We start from the raw sequence: 22,377 nt of genomic DNA on the forward strand, positions 1-22,377 counted from the left end.
TAGCAGCCTCTTCCTGCCAGTCTCTGGTCTAGTAAACCATCTTAATGAAGACAAGTTCCTTCAGAAGCCTCCATGTTGATCCCTCCCTGGAGGGCTATGGCTTATGTTCTTCATGGGTCTAATTTGAAACTTGTAAGCTCCAGCCTCCTTGTCTCCAGTGGCTTTATTGCACCTCTCCCTTAGTCAGCCAGAAAAGGCCAGAGTGTGTGTGTGTATGTTCGGGCTCAGGGGGTCAGGTTTCATTTCTCAGATGTCACAGTCGACGGTGCTGAAGCCTGGAAGAGTGACCCGTCCCTTCCTCCTGAGGTCACTCTCGGGGCCCGTGTTGATCCGCTGGATCAGGCTCTTCTCATACAGGAGAGGATGGTAGGCACCCAGTGTACAGGCAGCGTCATAATAACGCTCGTGGTAGTGGCACAGGTCTGTCTGCCTCATGGAGGGAATGTACTCGTACACATGCACCTGCTCGCACAGCGCCATCATCAGGACGATGCCTGCAATGGCAACAGAGAGAGAGGAATAAGTTCAGGTGCTCATATTCACAAATATTTCCTGACTTACTTTAAAACCTGTTGATACACAAATGCAAACCAGTTAAGGGTTAAAAGGTGAAAAGGTCGAGCATTTCAACATTACACTTTGAAAGCTAAACTATAGTTAAATAATAAGACCATCACCAAAAAGGCTGCCATCTTTTACCAGCCTCTAAATTGCATCTTTGTTTCAAGGGAAGTTTGGCAGAGAGCAGTGCTCTCTTTTTCAGGAACTCTCTGTTCACATTCACATTCAGTAATGCATGTTCACACCTGAAAGCTGCCCAGTACAACCACAGTATGATCTGCTGGACACTGAGCAGCTCTACTGGAGCAGTCGGGGGTTAACGGAATAGTTTGACATTTTGGTAAATACACTTAATTTGCTTTCTTTCCAAGAGTTAGATGAGAAGATCAATACCATTCTCATATCCACCCGTTCAATATGAAGCGACAGCCAGCAGCTGTTTAGCATAGCTTAGCATAAAGACTGGAAGCAAGGGGAAACTGCTAGCCTGGCTCTGTCGGAAGACAACAAAATCCACCCACCAGCACCTCTAAAGTTCACTAAATAACATGTTGTATCATGTCTGTTCAATTCATGCAAAAGTCCAGGGATCAAACCAGCAACCTTTAGGCCACCACTGCCCCTAAAAGGTTTCACTTTAGACCACATGGGTTGATATTGACAAGTTCTGTTGTTTTTTTCTCCTCAGTTCGCCATGACCTCAAACTCCACCCATGTCTTGTCCACATCTCAGATTTGTTCAGCGATTCAAACTGGTCTGGTGTGACGTTTGTTTTCCCCAGTTAGAGAAACAGTCGACCTACTACAACTTAATGGGCAGGACAAAGAATATTCCCACTCACAGAAGCTCGCTAGCTACCTAGACACACTTGAAAAAGAACAACAGAAATATGGCAATTCTGGATGAGAGTAAGTCAATTAACAGAAATAACAATTCTTTAATCAACATATTTATTTGAACAATGTTAAAAGGCCAACATGCAGACAATGTCTCTGAATTGGCTACACATTGATCAATTCATTTTCAATTTACATCAATGAATTTGACAGGGTATGGTCTTGCAAAGTAAATAATTGTACATGTTCCTCATATAGGCTAGTATTAATATACACTGATACTAAAAAACACTCTCAGTTGGGGAGATCTGATTAAGGAATGAAAAGGTGTAACAGTCTTCCTCAGCATCTGCTACACGCCTTTGGGAAAAGCATTCATCATAAAATCTCCACTGGATCTGCTCGGTGTCAAAAGTCGAGTACTGCTGAAAAAAGGCATGCATGCTCAGCAAAACCCTCTTTTAGATAAATGCTAAAAATAGAAGTGAATACATAATATATGAAGATGGTGAGTTTGCCTGCCTCAGCATGCTCTGCATGGTGTCTTTCATACACTGTGATATGTTGGCAACACAGAGAGCAGTCGGCTCCTGCATACATTCTGTTAACTTTTCTTGTTTTTCATTCCTTTATGCATTGCTGGCGATTTCTGTTTCATCATTTTCTCTCTGATGATTGTTATTCTGCTCGCAACCCTCCTCCCTCTTCTTTTCTGCTCTCCATCATGATCACAATCACCACAAATAACCAAGTGAAATCCTTCCTACACAATGTGGAAGCGTGTCGTGTGAGCATGTGTTGAATTACTTACAGCCTACAGCATACAAAAGTATACAGCCTTTTTTCTACAGCGTGTTTGTGTGCCAGTTGGCTCTGTACGGTTTTCTTGATAAGATCCAGAAGTTTGACCATGTACGCTGTACTTTCTAGTCCTAATTTACTCACAATTATCAGCATACTGATCCGTTTTAAATAGAATCTCATCAACTGCAATGTGCATTAGACCAGTTTACGGTACGTCTCATTAGCCATTAACAACCTATAAAACCGATGGAAATGTGTTTTTACAGTAAAATTATATTCTAATTAGACATGTTTGTACTTCCAAGTGCATTTCACTTTTGCATAATTTGAAATTTTTTATTATTATTTATTTTACTCTGCTTTCCACAATTGCACATGCAAATAAGTCAAGGTCCCTTACATCACATTTATTTACAAATTAAATATAAAATAAAATAAACAAAAATGGCATCACGACTCATTCTCTCGCAATCTTCGTCGCGCAGCACTTGTATTTCAGAGAGCAGCTCTCAAACCTTTCTAACTAATGTGTTGAATGACCTCCGAGTTCAAACTAAGCACTGAGTGTTAGACACCACCTTCTCTGCCAGTGCAACAAGCCATTAGGGGAACATTTCCTCCTCTCAAGCAGCACATCCTGTTGACTATGAGGACATGAAAGTGCACTACGGCATGATTTCTTATCAAACTCTTGAGTCTCTATGAAAGCATCAAACCAAGGTCAATCCACCTCGGAGGATACCAGGAATTCTCCACTCAAGCTGGTATTTTGCACTCACATTATCTTTCTTTCCATCTCTGTCTCAGTTCTACAGGTGTTTCCTGATCCTGTTTCACTGCGATCACTGGTCAGTGGAGAATGGCAACACCTCGATGCCCTCCAAGACCACAGTAATCCAGCTGAACCGCAGAGTCTACAGCAACACGGTGGCCTGCACCGCCCAGATCTCCACTGACGCTCTCAACCAGGGCTGCAGCACCTCGGCCACCAAGCACACAACCCCCCCCGGGGCCACGACCTCAGCCTGAATGTTCTCAACAAGACCAGAGAGGAAACACGGTCATCATGAAACAGCAATGGCTGAGCTTGACAGCCGCACTTACAATGTGAGCTGCCAGGGAACGTGGACTAAAGCATGATTCATTTAGGGAGTAAATGTAGTTTATGTGTGAACTTGTGTTTGTACAGAGAGTAATCTCTTTTTGTGCGTCCATTGAGTTTTTATATTTGTTTTGGCATGTACAAGACACCAAAGTACAAAATGTCTGGATAAAGACATGTTTTATAAACACTATATGGTCAAAGGAATGTGGACACCTGAACGTTACTATTGGCATTAATATGCTGATATTACAGCATCCACTTTTCTGGTTTCAGGCTTTCCACAAGGTTTTGGAACCTGGCTGCAGATGTTTTCTCCCATTCAGCCACAATGTGAGGTCGGGCACTGGTGTTGGGTGATAAGGCCTGGCTCGCTGTTGGCTCCCAATTCATCCCAAAAGGTGTTTGATGGGTTTAGGTCAGGGCTCTCTGCAGGCCAGTCCAGTTCTTCTACACCAGACTATGAAAACCATTTCTTTATGGGTCTTGCTTTGTGCAGAGGGGAATTATAATATTCAAACAGGAAAGGATCTTTCCAAAAGTTGGAACCACACTAGAATCTTACTGTGTGTTATTGCATTAGGATTTCCCTTAATTGGTAGGAAGGAACATGAAAAACATCCCCTGACTCAAAGTACACAACAGGACATCTACTTTTGGCCATATAGTGTGTACTTAACTCTCGTTTTATGTGTTGTGTCGATATGTCCAGGAAATCTACAGAGAACATTTTCTCTTAATTATATTGGAATCAGGGTAAAACGTTTTGAGAATATTCTGGTTCGTCAAAACTCTCAATTCTTAACAAAGCACACATTAACTTCATTAAGGTGAAATTCATTTTTAGAATAATAATGTGATCATTAAAATCTTAAATAAATGTAAATATATTTTATTCCTTTTTCAAATTCAGGTTCTGTTTTTTCTACAAAACAAATATCTGGTGCCTCTTTTCTGTTGCTGTTCGGTCAGTTTGTCATTGTGCTGCTGTAAATGCCAAAGCTAGTCAGTCATATATTTGTGCTTCTTCTATCAGTGTCTAAGTGGATGGATGTATTAATCATTTAACTTCCGTCGTCTTCTCCTTTTTTCTCCAGCCTCTGCGCTGCTCTAACTGTAAATGTTGCAGAATCTGACCTTATCCTAAACTTAACTTTCAACTTGTATATATTCAAAATGCTCATCATCATCATTTATTTTTATTTCTGTGTTAGTGTTCCCTTTTTTGATGTAGTTGCTTTGTGTTATTGCATGATTTTGTTGCATGCGTCCTTATACATTAAACTTCAAATTGATGAGAAATTGCGAGAAAAACAAACATCAATGCAATAGTTTTTCACAGCAGTTGACGTATGGTTTACAGGGTCTCGTCCACAGCTAGACCAGAAAAAACAGAAAGCAACATCAGGGAATTGGAATACACAAACTGCTGAAATTGAATGGCCCTGAGTTCACAAAGCATCAAGCAGATATCAAACTCATTTCATACGGACAGGACTTCAAGTTCAAGATGTGGTTGCTCTGCTCTGAAACAGCGATGTCTGACCTCTCTGCAGGGCGGTAATGAGGCCCTGCCAAATGAGTGTTCTGACAATCTGACTTCAGCCCGTCTGGAAGCCGACTTGACAGTTCCAACTGTGAATGGATGCTAACCCTGAGAGACTCTAATGGACATGTAGTCGTTTTATTGTTGGTTTTAATTGTTTTATTAAATATTATTGCTGTGGAAGAGAATCATTGCATCGCTCTGTGTCAAAAGAGGCTGGAGGTCCTTGTGAGAATGAAAATAAAAGAAAGTCTATGACTCAGGGAAAAAGGCAAATTTCAAGTGACGTGTGAGGCTCTGATGTGCCACATTACTGTCAATGGATTACTGACCCTTTTCTAAGGATCAACAGCATGAACGTGCTGCACATTATTCACTTACTACAGGAGATAAGCAAGATTTATTTTTTTGTAAGAAATAGTAGCATATCGCCATTAACTGCACATCTAAATAAATGTAACATAACAGAAATTAAAATGTGACACCACTCTTTAAGTCAAATGATCTTGTTTTGGCAGACAAAGCTTGATTTGTGATAGTGCCAGAACTCGTCCTGTGGAAAGAAGAAAAATCCCTCCATGGCATCTGCACCAACAGTGCGTCTCCTCCCTCTTGTAGCCATAATGACTGCATTTCTTCAGAAAGACAAAACAATTACACAGCATCCTCCATCTAACTAGTAGCCATGGCATCCGAACAGAAGGAGTAATTGACATCCACTTGCGCTTGAAGATTGCTAATTTTCTGTAAAACACAGAATCTAGCTCTTGCTCCTTTGGAGGTTGAACACACATTTGCACTCCTTTATTACTCTGCGATGGGCGACATAGAAGCGAATTATTTTTAAGAAAATGTCCATTTACAATTTCAAAAAAAAGATGGTCTCAAATAGTAATGACACATCTCTAAGGGATTGTGCTTTATTAAAGGCCGGTCCCCGCTAACAGCTGGGTGAAAACGTGTTATAGCAGAATTGATCAGAAAGCCTTCTCATTTACAGTACATGTAGCCAAACATATAAGTAACATGAAAAGACTAGATAACAAAAAACTCCTGCAAGGAACATGCTGACATTTTAATTTCATTATGCAGGCAGTGAAGCCTTACCAGTCGATAGGTCTTTTCAATTTAAATCCCTGCAGCCTTTCATTCAAGCCATCTAATCAGTGACTGATTTAGACCAGTGTACTAGAATATAGCTAACGATCAGGACAGAAAACCAGCCGAACTGTGGGTGAGAACCAGTGTAGGGCAAACAAAAGATGTGTATGTCATAATACACCAGGGTTAACTGTGTTTGATGAAGGGCTGACTCAGTTCCAACAGATCAAAGTGTGACCCGTGTCTCCTCTGTGGTTAAACTGTGCTCGTGTGAAATCACCTTGTGTCGTCTATGGTTGATTGTTTGTCTTTAATTCTGTTCCGTTTATTCTGTTTAGATGCTTTATTTCTTTGCTTAAAAGGCAGATGACCCATAGGTTCTGATAGCCGACTGGTATGTTGTCGATAATAAATCATTTTTGGTAATTTTTCGGTGTGTATTTCCTGTCAAATACCCACTTTTATCCTTAAACACTGAGTGTGTCCACCACTGAACCAGTGCTGAACCTATCGCCTGAATCTGCAGCTCCCCTCGGCTTTACAGAGCTTTATCGTTAGTTTCAGCTCTTATAGAGTCGTTTCTGGCCACAGCTGTTTCAAGTGAAAAAGCTCTAAAAAACCCACTGCAGACATACATAGTTGTCTGGTGAACACAGTGGAGCATTTAGCAGTTACAGAATCAGATATCTCCCTCAGGAGTTGGTAGAGCCCAAAAACAGAGCGAAAAGAAAGTAAATATTGGACTTGTGTTCTTCAGGTTGACACAAACATGACTCCAAATTAGTGATAATGTTGCTCTGTATCTGATGGATGTGTAAATAAGCAACTGTTTGCTAACAAGTTCACCAACAAGTTCAGCCGCTAGCATGACTGTTGACTATTTTCTTGTTGTTTGGGGTTCAGAAAATATTTATGCAAAAGTATCAGAGACCATTAGTAGAGTTAGAAGAGAAATCAAATCCAAAGTGTCTTGGTTTCATCTCTCTCACTGCTAAAGCATGAAAAATATACACTAATTCAATAATATATATTTTATATTTATTGATTATTTGTTGAGATAACTAAAATAAGTAAATTGTGGCTAGCTATACTGCAATATAGCTACAGAATATAACAACAGGCCTAAAACGTCTCTTTTAGGTGGGTGGCTTGTTTTGTACATAATAATATAGCGATCATAATGTTCATAATAACAACATTCTCTAGACTTTTATGTAGGAACAAGTGAAGGAAGGCTGACATAACTATTGTTTAACTTGGCAATATAGAATCTATATTATGTTGTGGTGTTAACATTGCTCCAAGACATTGAAGGATTATTCTAGATAAGTGTATTCAATATCAGGAGTGAAAATATCACCAGATGCTGAGGATCAGAGTAATGGTCTGTCGCTAAGAGGTAAACAAATGCTCCTGCCATAATTGGATGTTTCATGTATACGGCAGTCTGAGGGAAAAAACATACTGAAATGTCTGAAAATTACAGTGGAAGAGACAGACATGAAGTGGACATTGACATGCTGGAGAGTTTCGAAGATGGCATACAGTGGTTACATTTTCGCCAACCCCTCCACAGACGTGCTGCATGCTGATAATGTCATTGTGCATGCTGAAGATAAGAATTTCATCATGTCTTAGCGTGTGCGCGCGTGTGTTTGTGCCTATATCTGCTCCAGGAGCAGGCGAGGAAATGGAAAGATAAGAGTACAGAGGCAACTACATACACTGCATGCATACCGGCATGTATGTATGCATGCATGTACGTGTGTGAACTCACCTATGAAGCCAGATGAGGGAGGATTGGGCTGGATATTCTCCTGAGTGTTGCCCTGTATCGCATCCCAAAGTCGCCACACATAGCTGGGGTGAAGGATGTAGAAAGGCTGGCCGGGATGGAGCTTGCGGTGCTCCACGTACGGACCAAACAGGTTGTAGTCCGGACTGGCATACCACTGACAAAGAAAGGGGGGGGGGGGGGGGGGGGACAAACACCTGAGTTTAGACCACAGGGACGTCCAATCTTGCAATGAAAACATCATCTGGAGAAAAGTCAAATGAAACTCCGAAGAATGAGAATCGGTAGAATTCAATAAACATGTTTTGGACAGTTTCAAATGGCAGTGTCAGGTTTTCAGTCCCCCTCCATATCACCTCCACCGCCACAAAGGCTGAGGCAACGAGGTGCGTGTCCAGAGCCCTGGAGTTAATGGGCGTCTTTGGCCTTTAAGTCCTGAGTCAGCCCTTCATCAAAAATGTGTTTTTCTTATCGTTGCTTCACTTGGAAAGTGACCTTCACTGTGCAGACTGAAGTATGTGCAATGTATGAGTTTGACACTAGGAGCCTGTTTTCACACTCCTGTAAGGGGGGAAAGTTTCTCTGTGCTCACCTTAAACCTGAGTTTAAGACGACATGTACGTGCGAGCATTATTTTGTGACATCGCAACTAGTTTGGAAACCAATCGTGGTTCAATATCCAACTTAAACAAGTGTGATGTGATCTGGCCCAGTGCCCTGAGTATGGACACTTCAGTGAAGTAGGAGACATCTTTTGTCCAGCAGATAAACATTTGGAATGAAAAATATTTGCATACTGATAGTTTGGATTTTTTCCATTAGGGAGAAGGAGTAGATGTAATGTTAAGAATATTTAAGTAATTGATCTTTTTTGTGGAAAGACACCAATTATTATTCAAAGCAGAGTATTTTCATAGGAAGGAGGAAGTACAAATGTAGTACAATTACGTGCAAAACATATGGGTGTTTTGTAAACTAGCCAATTTAATCTCTTGCCGAGAGAAAATGAAAGGTCAAATGTGATGAACATGAATATGGAAAAGCACACTCATAGTGGGTTGGCAAAGTGTAAATCGAAAAAAGAGCCTAAAGATGGAAATTATACGGTGTTTTAATTGACAGAGAGAACATGCCTTCCTCTACTATCCCTCTGATTTGGACAAATGTCTTTCTTTCACCTTTCTGATGAACTGACACTCTGCAGATCTTTCCTCAGACCTGACGCACAGAGCATGCTTTCATCAGAGCTACTAAAAAAAATGAAAAGGGCTGCTTTCTGAATAACAGTCAGCATTTCCAAACACATACATTGTCTTTGGGAACTTCCTGTCAGCAGCTGACATGGAGGATGTTCCTTTTAACAAAAGGTCAAGAATTTAAAAACACATGACAGAGAGCCATCATGGCCACTGCATATGAACACGTCAGGAAGTGACTTTAATGACTTCTCTTCAAAGAAAGCCATAAAAAGAGGTCCAGGTCAAGACTCCCTGCCTTTTTGTGCTGCGTCATGCTGTGTGATTATATCGTGGCTGTGGCTCTGCCCTACATGTGATTCAATTTATGTATTCTTTCACAGCCGGTGGGGGTGATGTTTTATTTACATGATTCACATATGTTTTTTGTTGTTACCCTTTACGATAAATAATGTATGATATACAAGAAAAGAATAGAACTAAAAACAGTTAATGTAATATACCAAAATAACCAAAATATTTAAAACATAACATTTAGTTTGACTTATATGTAAGAGAAAGCCAGTCAGAGTCTATTTTATGTCAGGAAAAACTGCATCAGCCTGACAAGAGAGCATCTTAGTGTTTAACATGTCAGTCTGGTGAGACGATCTGACTGTGGAAAATAAAATAGATAAGCAAACATAAGATAATCCTTTACTAATCCCTCAGTGGGGAAATTTGCAAAAAACTGTTCGCTGACTGGGAATCGGACCCGAGAGCGGCAAATCCTAACCACTAGCCCACTAGGGAGGCTACAATTGTCAAAACAGCTGCTGTACACAGAGAAGCTCCGTCATACATACATATTATATGTATTTGTAGGGAACAAACAGCTCTAATACATCCTTGAGATGGAAATTATAATTATTCAAGTAGTATCAACTGCAACTCACCTTTGTGTGTTGAGTTCAGTGCTTTTACTGTGTTGTGTTCACTGTCTTTAGTGGTGAAACAGACCATAGTGGATAATCAGGTTGATTTTATTCTATTCTATAATTCTGTGTTATTACTCACTCAACATCCTGTACGTATTCACTACAGTACAGTGGATGATATAATTTATCTTTCTTACACTGAATATAAAATGTTTTTTTTCCAGCAGAGATACAGAAGAACCTGAAATCGTTTTCTATCATTTGATATTTTTCATACAGCGAGGACAGCCTTATGAAATACTGGGCTTTTCCATAGATCTTTTATAAACTGACTTGAATTAGGACTTTAAAAGAAGCACCAATTACATGCAATACTTTATGATACTGAATACATACATTGTGCAGTCCTCTGTGATTAATTGTGTAGGTACTGTATGCTTAGTAAAAAGGTAATATTTTCTCATATAAAACTCAATTGTTAGATCTATAAAGATTAAGATAATATCAGAAAACAGTGAAAAATGGCCATTACTATTTCTCATGGTGCAAGTTGAGTTAACTGAATTGCTTGTCTTATCTAACAGTCCAACCCAAAGATATTCAGATTACTATCGTAGAAAAACAAAGAAAAGCAGCAAATCCTCACATTTGAGAAGCTGGAACCATTTATGCAATTAAGTTAATTTTCAATCAATCAACTCCTTTATTAATTGATTAATTGTTACCTTTTTGTATCACTGTTGGCTTTGTGCAGCTTTAGGCTGTTTGTTGAGTAACGTGAAGCATGCTGCAGCTGCAGCTACATAAGAGTGCTGAACGCATGTATGTATTCGAGCTGTTTTTACTAAAGCAGTAACACGAAATGATCGACCTTTTTGTTGTTATCTTTGCTGAAATTGGCTTCTCAAAAGTCTAAAGCCTGAGAACTAGTCACTGTTCATTCAGAAGGACAAGCGGTTCTATTACTAGCCAGTTAAAAAATTAATTCAGAGAGAAGGCTACACGCAACATGCAAATCAATTTTAATTGCAAAGTTTGGTTTTTAGGTTATTAACCTGAGCGCTTCAGCTCCCACAGAAGTCTAGGATCTTATTGATTGTGGCAGCAGACCATTCGCTGAATAACAATTATAAAAAGGTAGCAGGAAGAATAAAGGGCAAAGAGAAGAAGAATCAATAAAGGTGAAAACAGACAGCTTAATGAACTGGTTGTATGGTTTGTGTGAGCAACAGACTCATTTCATACAACAACAAAAAAAAACACACCTTGTGTAAGTTGACAGTGTAAGGTGCAGGGTCCCAGGCCACCAGAGTCACATTCTTGTAGATTGAGCTTGTGTTGAATCGATGCCTAGGATTGGCCAAAATCTGTAGAGGGAGATATGCAGCATAAAATTAAAACAAACTGTATGCACTCGAGTATCAGGCCAAGCAGTGTATTAGCAAGCGCTTATTCGCACCAGCCGATTAGCTTAGTTTAGCGTAAAGGATGCAAACAGGGTAGCTAGCCTAGCTCACATATAAAACACATTATATCTCTTTTGTTTAACCTGTACAATATTGGAGTGTAAAACCAACAAGTCGTGACTTTATGGGTGGTACATACAGTTGTACAGATTAAACAAATGAGACTTAACATTTTAAAGCTACCCATTTCCTCCGTTTCCAGAGGTGAGGAGCGCTTTTATCAGTTGTGAAATATAAAAATATCGATTAGAGCAGCTTTAACAGAATCAATTTAACAACACAGGGATAGTTCAGCTTCGGGCTGACAGGTGAGACGTTTTTCTAGTTTTGTGTGTTGTTAAAACGGGAGAGGATTTACTGTCTTTGGAGAGGAGAGTCTGAACTTCAAGTGCCACCTACAATTAGTTCTGGTTTAGATTGTACTTCAAGAACCATGAAGGTTAGAAATAGTGTCATAACAACCATGAAGCATCATCAAATAAAAATGTATTTATTAAAGTAATATATTATACATTATTATTATATATATATATATATATATATATATGTAAAACATCTTCCAATTATACAGGAACAACAAAGCAAGAAATGTAATTGCAAATGCAATATTGATGAGTAATCATTTTTATTCACAAACGGTGGTTGAGCTGAAATAAATAAACTATACAACATGCAAACCATCAATAAAACAACATTCATTGCATGGATGAAGTGATAAATCATTTATATCTTCATCATGCACCACTTCATGTCTGACATGTGTTTCAGTGAGTTATACATCTATTAATGATTGATTATTATGCATCATAAAAAGGCCAGACTCTCACTCACCTGAGAGTTGATGATGCGGATGGTGGTTTTGTTCCCCACGTCTCTCTCGTATCCCTCTGTAGGTGCAGCGTTGAACCGTAAAACAGCATCATGAGTATCTGAAAGTCAAACCACAGACCAAGTTACTTGAAGCAGGTAATGAACTGACCTTGAGGTGCACAAGTTATCATCCCAATAAGATACCGAAGCTTCAGTATGACAACAAAATGTTTCCACCCACAATACTTTACTTTGCTGAGGTTTTTTTAAATAATTTAAAATCAGGCAATAAATGTTTGCTATTTAAAAAGTACTGAGGTTTGACACCCAGCCACTGAGATGCTCCGATAAATCCAAACTAGGACAAACAGAGACATAATACCTCAACATCAGTTTCAAATCTTTGCACATCAATCATGTTTCACATGAGCTTGTCAAGGTCTTGACCTAGACACCGCTGTCCTTTAGATTTGCCGCCTAGTCTCATTTCTTGGGAGACAACTTCAAAAAGTAAAAGATCAATTACATAAAAAAGGCTCACTGTGGCTCACTGAAACATGCACCGGGTCGTTTGCATATGAATGACATCCAACTCATGCACACACACGCGCAGTATCTTTTTGTAGATAGTCACATCAATTGCCCCCCCTCGACCATCAAAGCATTTGTGGTAGAAGTCACTATGACAACATGGTGACTGCAGTGACATAAATTATGATCACATTGACTGTTAACAACTACGTCTGGCAGCTCACAGACATAACCAAAGTGCTCTCTAGTGGTTAGCGCTGGTAACTGATGAGAGCTTTACTCCAAAGATATTACAGCTTCAGCTTTTTGCTTTGCTTTGTCCACATAGTGTCCTTCACAGTTCACACAACAACATGAAATCCTCAGCTTGATGGATGGTTGTGGTAATAATTAGAAACTTGTAATGTCTGCCCGTCAGCTGATCAATCAGTCAGTTAAACGGATCCTCCTCCTGCGTTGATCTGACACCAGAATGGATGATCCTGCAGTTTTTAATGAGATACTCCTCCATCACTGCCACCGGTCCACTGTTACAACACTGATTGGCATTCACAACAACACTACCTACTGCAAACACCCCGTGAGCATGTGCTCACGAGCTTGAGATTGAGTTTGTCCTGCTGCTCCAACATGACACTGTAAACATGTCTGTTCCCTGCAGAGCGAAACTGGACTGATGGATTTTAGAGGCAGGAATCGTTCTTCCAGCAGAAACGCATGTTGCTGATAAAGTAAAACAACCTGAGGTTACTTTTACTGAAGAGGAAACTCACATTATTAATGTTTCACATTATCTTCAGAAAAAAAACACTTTGCCAAATATTTTTTTTAATAATTTCTGTTTATTTATTTGATCTTTATTTACTTGATCAGCTACGTATGTTTTAATTTCCATTTATTTAGGTTATTTTCTTATCTCTTTTTCTTTTTTTCATCAATTTCATTGTATTATTTATTTACTGTGTTAATAATTTATGTATTTATTTATTTTTCAAATTTTTAGCATTATTTTATGATTGTAATTATTTCTTTACTTATTTTGTTTTTATGATGTTTTGATGCACTGATTACTATTGATTATCTGGAGAGAAACCTGTTTTACACTCGCTTTTGCCACCACTAGACACATATGATATAAATACCACATATATCACTAGCAGTGATGGCAAACGCATCATAGAAGCAGACAATTATTTTGTTGTATTTGAACCTTTGACTCATTGAAAATGTTTTCAAGCCTCGTGGAGCGCTGAGTGAAACATGTTGCTTTCATCAGTGTTGTTTTTACCTTTAAAAACATGTAAAGCACTTGAGAATTGCATGAAGTGTTGCATAAATATCCCTGACTGCATATTTTTATCCACTGAGTGTGTCGGATATTTTGTGTTATTGTACTGTGACTACTTTTACCGAGTATAATTAATCAAATAATGGGGCACAATCAAGCCTACTCATAGATGCTAATAGAAAGGTCCACAGAGGCCTCCTCATGGTGGGAAACCCACTCAGACTTGATTAACATCAATTATGTAACATGTCACAGAGTACCAGATCCAACCTGTCGTGTTCATCACAAATAGTTTCAATGGATATTTCTTCTGGTAGCCAGTGATTCTCAATCTTTAAAATGAAGTGATGCCTTAACTCATGACCCCCTTTACAGGCTGCAGAGTGCCGAGTACTTTAATAAAAAAAAATATATTTTCTTTTGATTCCTTCTCAGAGGAGCCCTAGAGGTTTAAAACTCCCAGAAACTTCAAGAGAAATTCCAAAAATATACCAAATATGAACAGAAAAAAAAAGAAGGAAAAAGTACCAATTATCTCTTCACATTTCACAACAGACTAACGTTATTACTCCCAGGTCGAGAGCTGGTCTAGATTCACCCCATTTAATTACCCTTCAAATATTTCTGTGAAAATTGTGATGGTATTATTCACCATTTTCTGACATGCTGTGTACTAAATGATCAATCGATTTGTCAAAAATCAAACTGACAGATCAATTGATGATGAAAATAATAATTAGATGCATTTTTATAAGTTCTAGCAGTTCTATAAAGATAAGACCTCAGATCTAGAAAAGTGACTTTTTACTGTTTTAACAGTAATTCTCTTCTGATGTATCAATACATACACAGCCATTTTGTTATTTTCCGTCTTTATGCATTGAAAATATGAACATTAAAGGCAGAGCATTGGACACACAGTGGACATATACAGCAGGTGGACAAAATAATACAGAAGCAACATAAAAAGAAGACATTTGGTTGAATTTTTTATGCTACTTGAAGATTTTTGTGTTCACAGCGTTGATCACATGACTCTGATCCTCACAGAGCATAAGTTTCAAATGTTTCAAAGGATTATACAGTTTCAAATCAGATTCAAGCTTTTATCTTTTATTGTTTCAAAGCTATTGATTTCTGCAACTCAACATCCTTCCCAAACTGAAAAACATTCATCCAAGCCTCCAAAAACTCACAGCTACGATTCCCATGATTCAAGATTTTCTCAGTTATATGGCCGGCCTTTGACCCAAAGTGCCGACTCCTCTGACTTTTCTCTTTTGAGAAACCAGATAAACAGAACCACTGATGTCTTTAAGACTACATCATGTAGAGTTTGCAGCATGTTACACTTGTGTCGTTAGTTTAACCTCAACCCGACCAGGATCAATATTCCACCTTCACCTTGTGCTCGCGATTATCTTCTTCCTATTTTGCTGTGTCATTCTAATGAGTGAAACCCACTTGACATTTCTTTGATTTTCTATGGAAAAAAAGCATTAAATGTAGTAACTAGCACATGAAGACAACAATATATCCAGTATAACTGATGTAACATTACATTTCTCAAGAGGATATGCCTCAAGTTCAGGATGGATTTATTACTATTCATTTATCATTTTTATCATTTAACAAACTCAAGGATGCTTTCATTAGCACCATGCTTTAGCAGCATTTAGTGGCAATATCATCCTGTAATACTGAATTACCAATTTATTAAGTATGTCTTTACAACCCACTACTAGTGATGGTAGCGCCTCTCCTGTCTTTTAGTGTTTATGACAAAGACCAGGGGTTTCTATTTTTATAATGACTTTGTGTTTACAGCATTACAGACAGAGAGTTGTTACTATTAGTGGCTGATAGTAAACCTTGGCTTTCTTTAACTGCGTGAAAAACATTAGAAAGGGAACTCAAGAGCATTACGTCCAGTAAGTTTTGTGCTCTCTGCAGCATTTCAGTGGCAAAACGGCCATAACGTATGTGAAGCTTGTGACATATAAAATGATTAAACAACAGTGTTACAACACCATTATTTATCCTCTGTCATGGAGAGTTTGATTAATTTAATGCTAAGGAGTGCATTTATCAGTGCCCATGAGATTAAACTTGAGCCCACTGCTCCTCTGTTGATGCAGTTTGTTCGACATGTTACACTCCTCTTGTTACATTATGAATGAATATCACAGTTGGAGATCGGCGCCCCTGAGACTGACCGAGCCTACTCTGGCTCTCGTTGGATGCCTCATGTTGCTTTGTAAACTCAAATATAGATATGTTGATTGTTAAGTCGGCACAACGGCTAGTTGGCTTTCAAATTAACATAACTGACTCTGTGTCGCTGCTTCTGCAGTTATGATCACTTCAAGGTTCGGTGTCTTTTTATGTCTAAAAGTGTGGATGTCAACTTCCACGCCTGACAAATAAAACCTGGGAGAGGCAGCCAATGTCAACTCAAAATGATCTTTTGAAATTAAGTCACTTTTGTCATCTGCTCATAATTTTTGTTAAATCTAAACTATTATAATGCACTGCTTTGGTATCAATCATGGCTCCAGGTAGTTATCATTTCCTCTCTGCTGGCTACCTTACATTGGCTCTGTGCTAGGTTATAAACTGAAATGATTGCTCACTTTAAAAATAAAAAAAAAAGTATTGGCCTTGTTCCAATTACATTGCCAACCTGTTAACCCATTATATGCCTGAGAGTCCTCTAACATCAGCAGACAAGGCCCTGCTGAACACATATTGGCAGTTTAAAGGTTTTTCATGTTGCCTGTTGTGCTTAGACACAGTTGCTTAAAATATTTGTATATTTGTCATGGTTTTCCACATGCTCATGTTTTTTGTTCTTTGTTTCATGTTTTGATTGACTGCAAAAATGTCAAACATTTGTTGGTTCCAGGCTCTTTAGTGTGAGGATGTTTGGGTCGTACCTTGGGCTCTGTGAAAATTGTGATGGGTATTATTCACTACTTTCTGACATATTGTTTACTAAAAGATAAATTAATTAGTCAAAAACTAAAACAATTGATAATGAAAATAATCATTAGATGCGGCCCTAATTTACATTTTTCCAAATTCTAGCTGGCAGTTCTAGAGAGGTAAGACCGTACCTCCGATCTAGAAAAGTTTTACCGTTTTCACACCAATTCTCTTCTGATAAAAACATTACATTTGGGCTATGTTGGTGTTTTCGGTCATTCAGACTGGAGGCAGAGCAGCATGACAACACTGTGGACACATACAGGAGGTGGACAAAATAACAGAAAAGCAACATAGAAAGAATACATTTGGTTAAAAGTTTAATGCTACTCGAAGATTTATGTGTTTATAGCGTTGATAAAATTACTCCCATGGCATCATTTTTTGTTTGTGGAAAAAGAATACTACCCCTGGGAAAATTGCTGAAGTCTATGTGTTGCTTTTAACCTTTTATATCTCGGTGTCCCCAAGTCATATCTGCTGGCAGGTCAACCATAGTGTCTAAACTAAATCAGTTAGAAAGACAGCAACACAAATTAGTCTTTTACTTAAAAAAAACAACTAAAATTATTAGTCGAAATTTGCAGAAAAACGACATTAACAACGAAGGACAGCAGGTAGAGGCTTCACCAGCAACAATACCACAAACTATGATCTCAAAAATGACCATAGAGTTGACTCAAAACTTCTAAGTATCAAAAACAAACTATATTCACAAAGAGAATAATTTGTTGCTGGGTATTTAGGTGAATAATGCTGTAACGTGTTCCTGTTATTTTCTCCATCCCATGTTGTACTTGGGATGCAGTTTATTCTGTTCACCACATGATGGCAGCAACACATCACACACGTGTGACAATCTACAGAAAAAAAAAAACTCAGTTACAAAGCTCTCACAGGATGAAGTTGGTGCTGCAGCCACTGAGAAACCAGATCATCTAAATGCCAGCCAACCTGCGAGTGGTACAGAAGAGAGCAGGATATTCACATTCATCTTTCAGTGATTTGTCTCAATTCACAGCTGCATAATGTAGGTGCTGATGCAGAGCAGTCCTTTTGGGAAGGACAGCAGGGTAGAGAAGAAGTAGACAGTGTGGGATCAATGCGGTTTGATTTCGTTCTGAAGCTCAGCCTGAGAATTAATGTAACAAAGTCGACACTGTGAGGCTGTTCAATAATTAATCTGCTCTGTAACGTTTATCTCATTCGTCAAGTCACTAAGTCCCCCTGTCAGGCAAAATCTCTCTTTTTAAGAGCCGATTACCACAATGATGACACACTGAACCAATACCCCGCTGCTGTTTGACACAAAGATGTAGATGATTGCCCTCAGAGAAGAAGTGAATTACAATTTCTTATTTGACGACTGTTCTATATTCTCTTAATGACTCTCTGATGGTGTATGCAAGGCTTAAAATAGCTTTTTACAAGGTGTGCTTGTTCAAAACTAGGAAAACAATGACGCAAATATGGTGCTGAGAACACATTCACTTACTTCTTTTTTTATCAGCATGTGCATACGGGTCACATTATTGGACGGAAACCAAAAACAAACATGGGGGAATGATGATACATCAGCAGAGATTTAGAAGCACCTGCCGAGTTTAGGTCCAAGGCCTGGTGCCCAAAACTGAAGACTGCCTCTCTTTTCTTTGCTACTTATATTATATATTCAGCAACAAGCAAAACAATAGCTCACTTAACTTTGCCACAAACCTGTTTGCACCTAAAGCTTTATAAATAAATAAATCTGACCTTATAATGCTCGGACTTCTCTTGCAACAAAGCAGCGAGTGGAGGCATCAGAGTTGAAAGACTGCAGCGTTGATGTTTTCAGTGACACCACAAGTTAATCCCACTGTGACCACAAGGTCAAGTGCAGATGTAGGTTTTGCATCACTTAGCATTTGATTTTCTGCTTCTCGTTCTAGGGCAACATAGTCTGGGACAGCCAGTGTCTATAGAACGCCGTCAGCATAGAGACACATTATAGAAATATAATGCAAAATCCAAGCATCTATTCATATGAAAGCTTTTGCTTGCCCCCGAGCAGCTGAATTCACAAGGAAATACAAGGAAGCTATACGTGATGTGAGGGAGCCCGATTGGTTACCAGAGGGGGTTCTGCTTTTTTTTCTAGTGAGCCATCTGTCACTGACTTCACACTCTCCCCACTTACCGAAGAGCTGCCAAAGTCTCTAAACCAAGAGCACACACATTCAAAGATGAAGACATACAGTATAGCCTACTACTCGGCACACATGCAACCAGTCAGCTTGACAAGTTAATCGGCAAATGCCATACAAACATTGGAGCCAATGCAAATCGTTGCAAGTGCAATTTTTTGACCTTTGTAATTCAAAATTCATCTCAGCAGGCCAAGTTGAGTCACTAGTATGGTAAACTACTACCATATTCACTCATGTTCAGCTGGAGTTGTTAGCGAGCTACAGTAAATACCTTGACATGGATCTTGGTAATCTTGTTATACCTGCACTAGTCACGAACAAGCTATCCTTTACTGTAGCTTTGTAGTGCTTTTATAATTTTAAGCTGCTCCTAATGAAACTCAACACTTTTTACAGGAGGTCTTACAGTAAAAGACTTTATAGTGAAGTGAAACATTACGCCCCCTGACCTGTGAAAGTGTTTGAATTTGAAACAGATTGAAGACTGTTGAATTTGTACAAACTGACACCAGCACCAACACCAAATAACACAAACAGCAAAGCAGGCAAATCAACCTTTTGTCTCTAGTAACAGCCTGTCTCAAATAAATATCCTTATTTAAAATGTATGATAATACTCTTTCTCTGTTGGCAAATACACTTTGAAATGGTTTTATTATTTAGTGAATAAAACCGTTTTGTCCATGAAATTGACTGTGTATTTTACCGGCCTCAAGAGCTTGAATCCTAATTATTTTCAGCTTTCCTTTAGTGCCATCAACATGCCAAAATTTTTACTTGTATACAAGAAATATCCAAATCTCATGCTATGCGTAAATTCCTGCTCCCTGGACGATGGGTTCTTTCTTATTTTAGTCTGAGCTAACCTAACCCTAACCCCTTGGTCCATTTCTCAACTTTGAACGAGAGATGGTCAGACACGCTTCAGAGGAGATAAACCTTTTTGATTTCAATGAACGCATGGGGTTTCCTCTAGTGACTCTAGTCAAGTTTACATACAAATTTAGCGCAGACTTTTACAGAATTTCCACAGAAAATGAGGAACTGCAGAGGAAGAGGGCACAATGAGATGATGTAATTAAAAGAGCGCCAATCAAACTTTACACAGGAAAACAATGTAGGAAATGTGATGGAAATACGGCATTTATGTATATTCAAAAATCCTTTTCATCATCACTTTCAGCTTATATCTTCAGCTACAGTGTGTCATCCCTTCTCTTTTCTTGTCAACTGTAGGGCTGGGTATAAGTTTTATGACACAAATGCATCAATAAAATACCTGGGTTTTGGTTCAGATACAAAAACAATATTTTTTTTCCATACATTGCTTTGAGGAATATAAAACATGCCTTTTCTATGAAACCCTTTTTTCCCCCATTTGGTCTGGTCAAAGGACATGTACAGGAGAGAAAGCACAGGGGAGTACAAATTTAAGCAAGCATTGGTTGCCAGATACAAAAAGGTCTAAAGGTTTGGTACGTAGCCCTGTGGCCCCTTGTTACTCAAATCTCACTACTCACCGATCTCTTTGCCCAGTCCTGAGCGCAGGATGGCACCAGCCGAGGTGACCACCGCACAGGTCTTGAAACTGCTCTGGTCCTGCCGTCTGTACAGTTGCTCCAGAGAAAGAGACGGCACAAGACGAGCCCAGCCAAGTGAGGAGAAGGGCTTCTCCGACCCGTCCACTGTCCTCAGCCGGACCTGGGCTTTCATTTGACACAGCAGCTCCTTAGCACTCTGGGCGGCCCTGCGATGCCCCTTGTAGGAAACATGGTGCTTGTTGGCGTTCACGTAGTCCTTCATGGCGCGCTGCAGCCGAGGACTCAGCATGCCAGAGGACACACTGCCCCGCCACAACCGCTGCACCACAGTGGTGGACTTGGAGAAGTAAAATTCCTCCAGATTAGAGGAGTCACCACCAGCCCTCCTGCGTGCTGTAGTCCTCATTCTGTTCCCTAGTTGTTCTTCTTCATTTTCCCTCTCATCATCTTCTTCTTCTTCCTCCCCACCGTGATAGCGTGTGGTGCTGGCATGGTTCTGGTACTCTGTGGTCTTTGAAGTTCTCTCACGACTCTGGACTACAGGGTCTGAGTGAGAACCCACATTTTCCGTACCAAAAGAGGACCAAGCAGCCAGGCTCTGTTGGTCCAGGTAGTCCTGGTGGCTGGCCTCCTGGCTACCATAAATGGCGTCGGGAGCACTGTTGGGGCTGTGGCTCACCTCCATGCTCACCTCTGGGGCCGTGGAGCTGGCAGAAGGCTCCGGCTCTGGCTCATCTCTAGGGAAGGCTGTAGTTAAGATGGAAGCCAGGTCAGGTCGGGAGCCCAGGTTGGCGTGCTGTTGATGGGTGGCCTGTATAGAGGCCAGGCGACGGGTGTCTGGGTGCTGGGAGAGTAAAGCGCCAGCAGAGGTCAGGGGCTCATTCACACGAGCATCCAAGAAGTAAGAGAGCAGGGCGAGGAAGAGGAGAACCCAAGCCAGCATTCCCACCAGCATCAGCCTCCGCCACTGTCTCATACTGGACTTCATTACCCCTTACTCACATATACGCCTGTTCAGCTGGCCCACCAACAACAAAGCCCCACAGCCCGGACTTAACCCAGAGGTCAGCTGGAGGGCCTGTAAAAGAAGAAAGCTCACAATGAGACTGCTCAGGGGGAGAAAGGAAACATGTGGACTAGCAAAGCAGAGGTCTAAGACACTCACCTCAACTGACGCTTCTATTTCTTCATGTCCTCCAGGATATAACAGGACCCTGAGAAGAGGAGTGGTACAAATTAGTGGAGTCAAGAACGCACATGCAAACATGAGGCTGCGTGTGCATGAAAACACTCTGCTCAAACAGACACACCACAGGAAAACGCCGCCTGCAGGGTAGAACTTGGCAGCTTTCCACTCATAATAAAAAAAGGAGACATTTTTTAAAGACTAGGACCATCTATTAACTGGAATTACATTTACAGACTCCCTCATCAAATCTTCAGCACTTCAGTCGCAACAAGAACTAAATATTCCAGGGTTTCCTCCAAGGACGTTTGTTAATGTCCAATGTCCAATACCAACTTAAACCCAACTTTAACTTGATGCAGACTCTATTGGGTGCCCAAATGGTGATTAACAAACTAACTTCAGGGTTTTTTCCTCACATGTAAAAACTCAACAATCAGTAGATTCATCTGTAACATTTTACTTTAACCCCCAAAATTAGCATTTATAAAGTACTATGTAAACATAAAAAAAATGTAGAAT

General features: G+C 39.7%; 1 protein-coding gene across 1 annotated transcript; it reads right to left on the minus strand.

Moving 5' to 3' along the window:
* Window positions 1-246: 246 nt before the first annotated feature.
* Window positions 247-21,657, minus strand: st6gal2a (ST6 beta-galactosamide alpha-2,6-sialyltranferase 2a). The gene is made up of 5 exons (XM_070914251.1): window positions 20,649-21,657; window positions 12,157-12,254; window positions 11,125-11,226; window positions 7,729-7,903; window positions 247-494 (listed from the first exon to the last, which is right to left on the minus strand). The coding sequence occupies exons 1-5, from the start codon at window positions 21,655-21,657 to the stop codon at window positions 247-249; spliced, it is 1,632 nt and encodes a 543-aa protein (XP_070770352.1).
* Between the last annotated feature and the right edge of the window lie 720 nt (window positions 21,658-22,377).

The sequence above is a fragment of the Enoplosus armatus genome, chromosome 11 (assembly GCF_043641665.1).
Source record: "Enoplosus armatus isolate fEnoArm2 chromosome 11, fEnoArm2.hap1, whole genome shotgun sequence".
NCBI lineage: Eukaryota > Metazoa > Chordata > Actinopteri > Centrarchiformes > Enoplosidae > Enoplosus > Enoplosus armatus.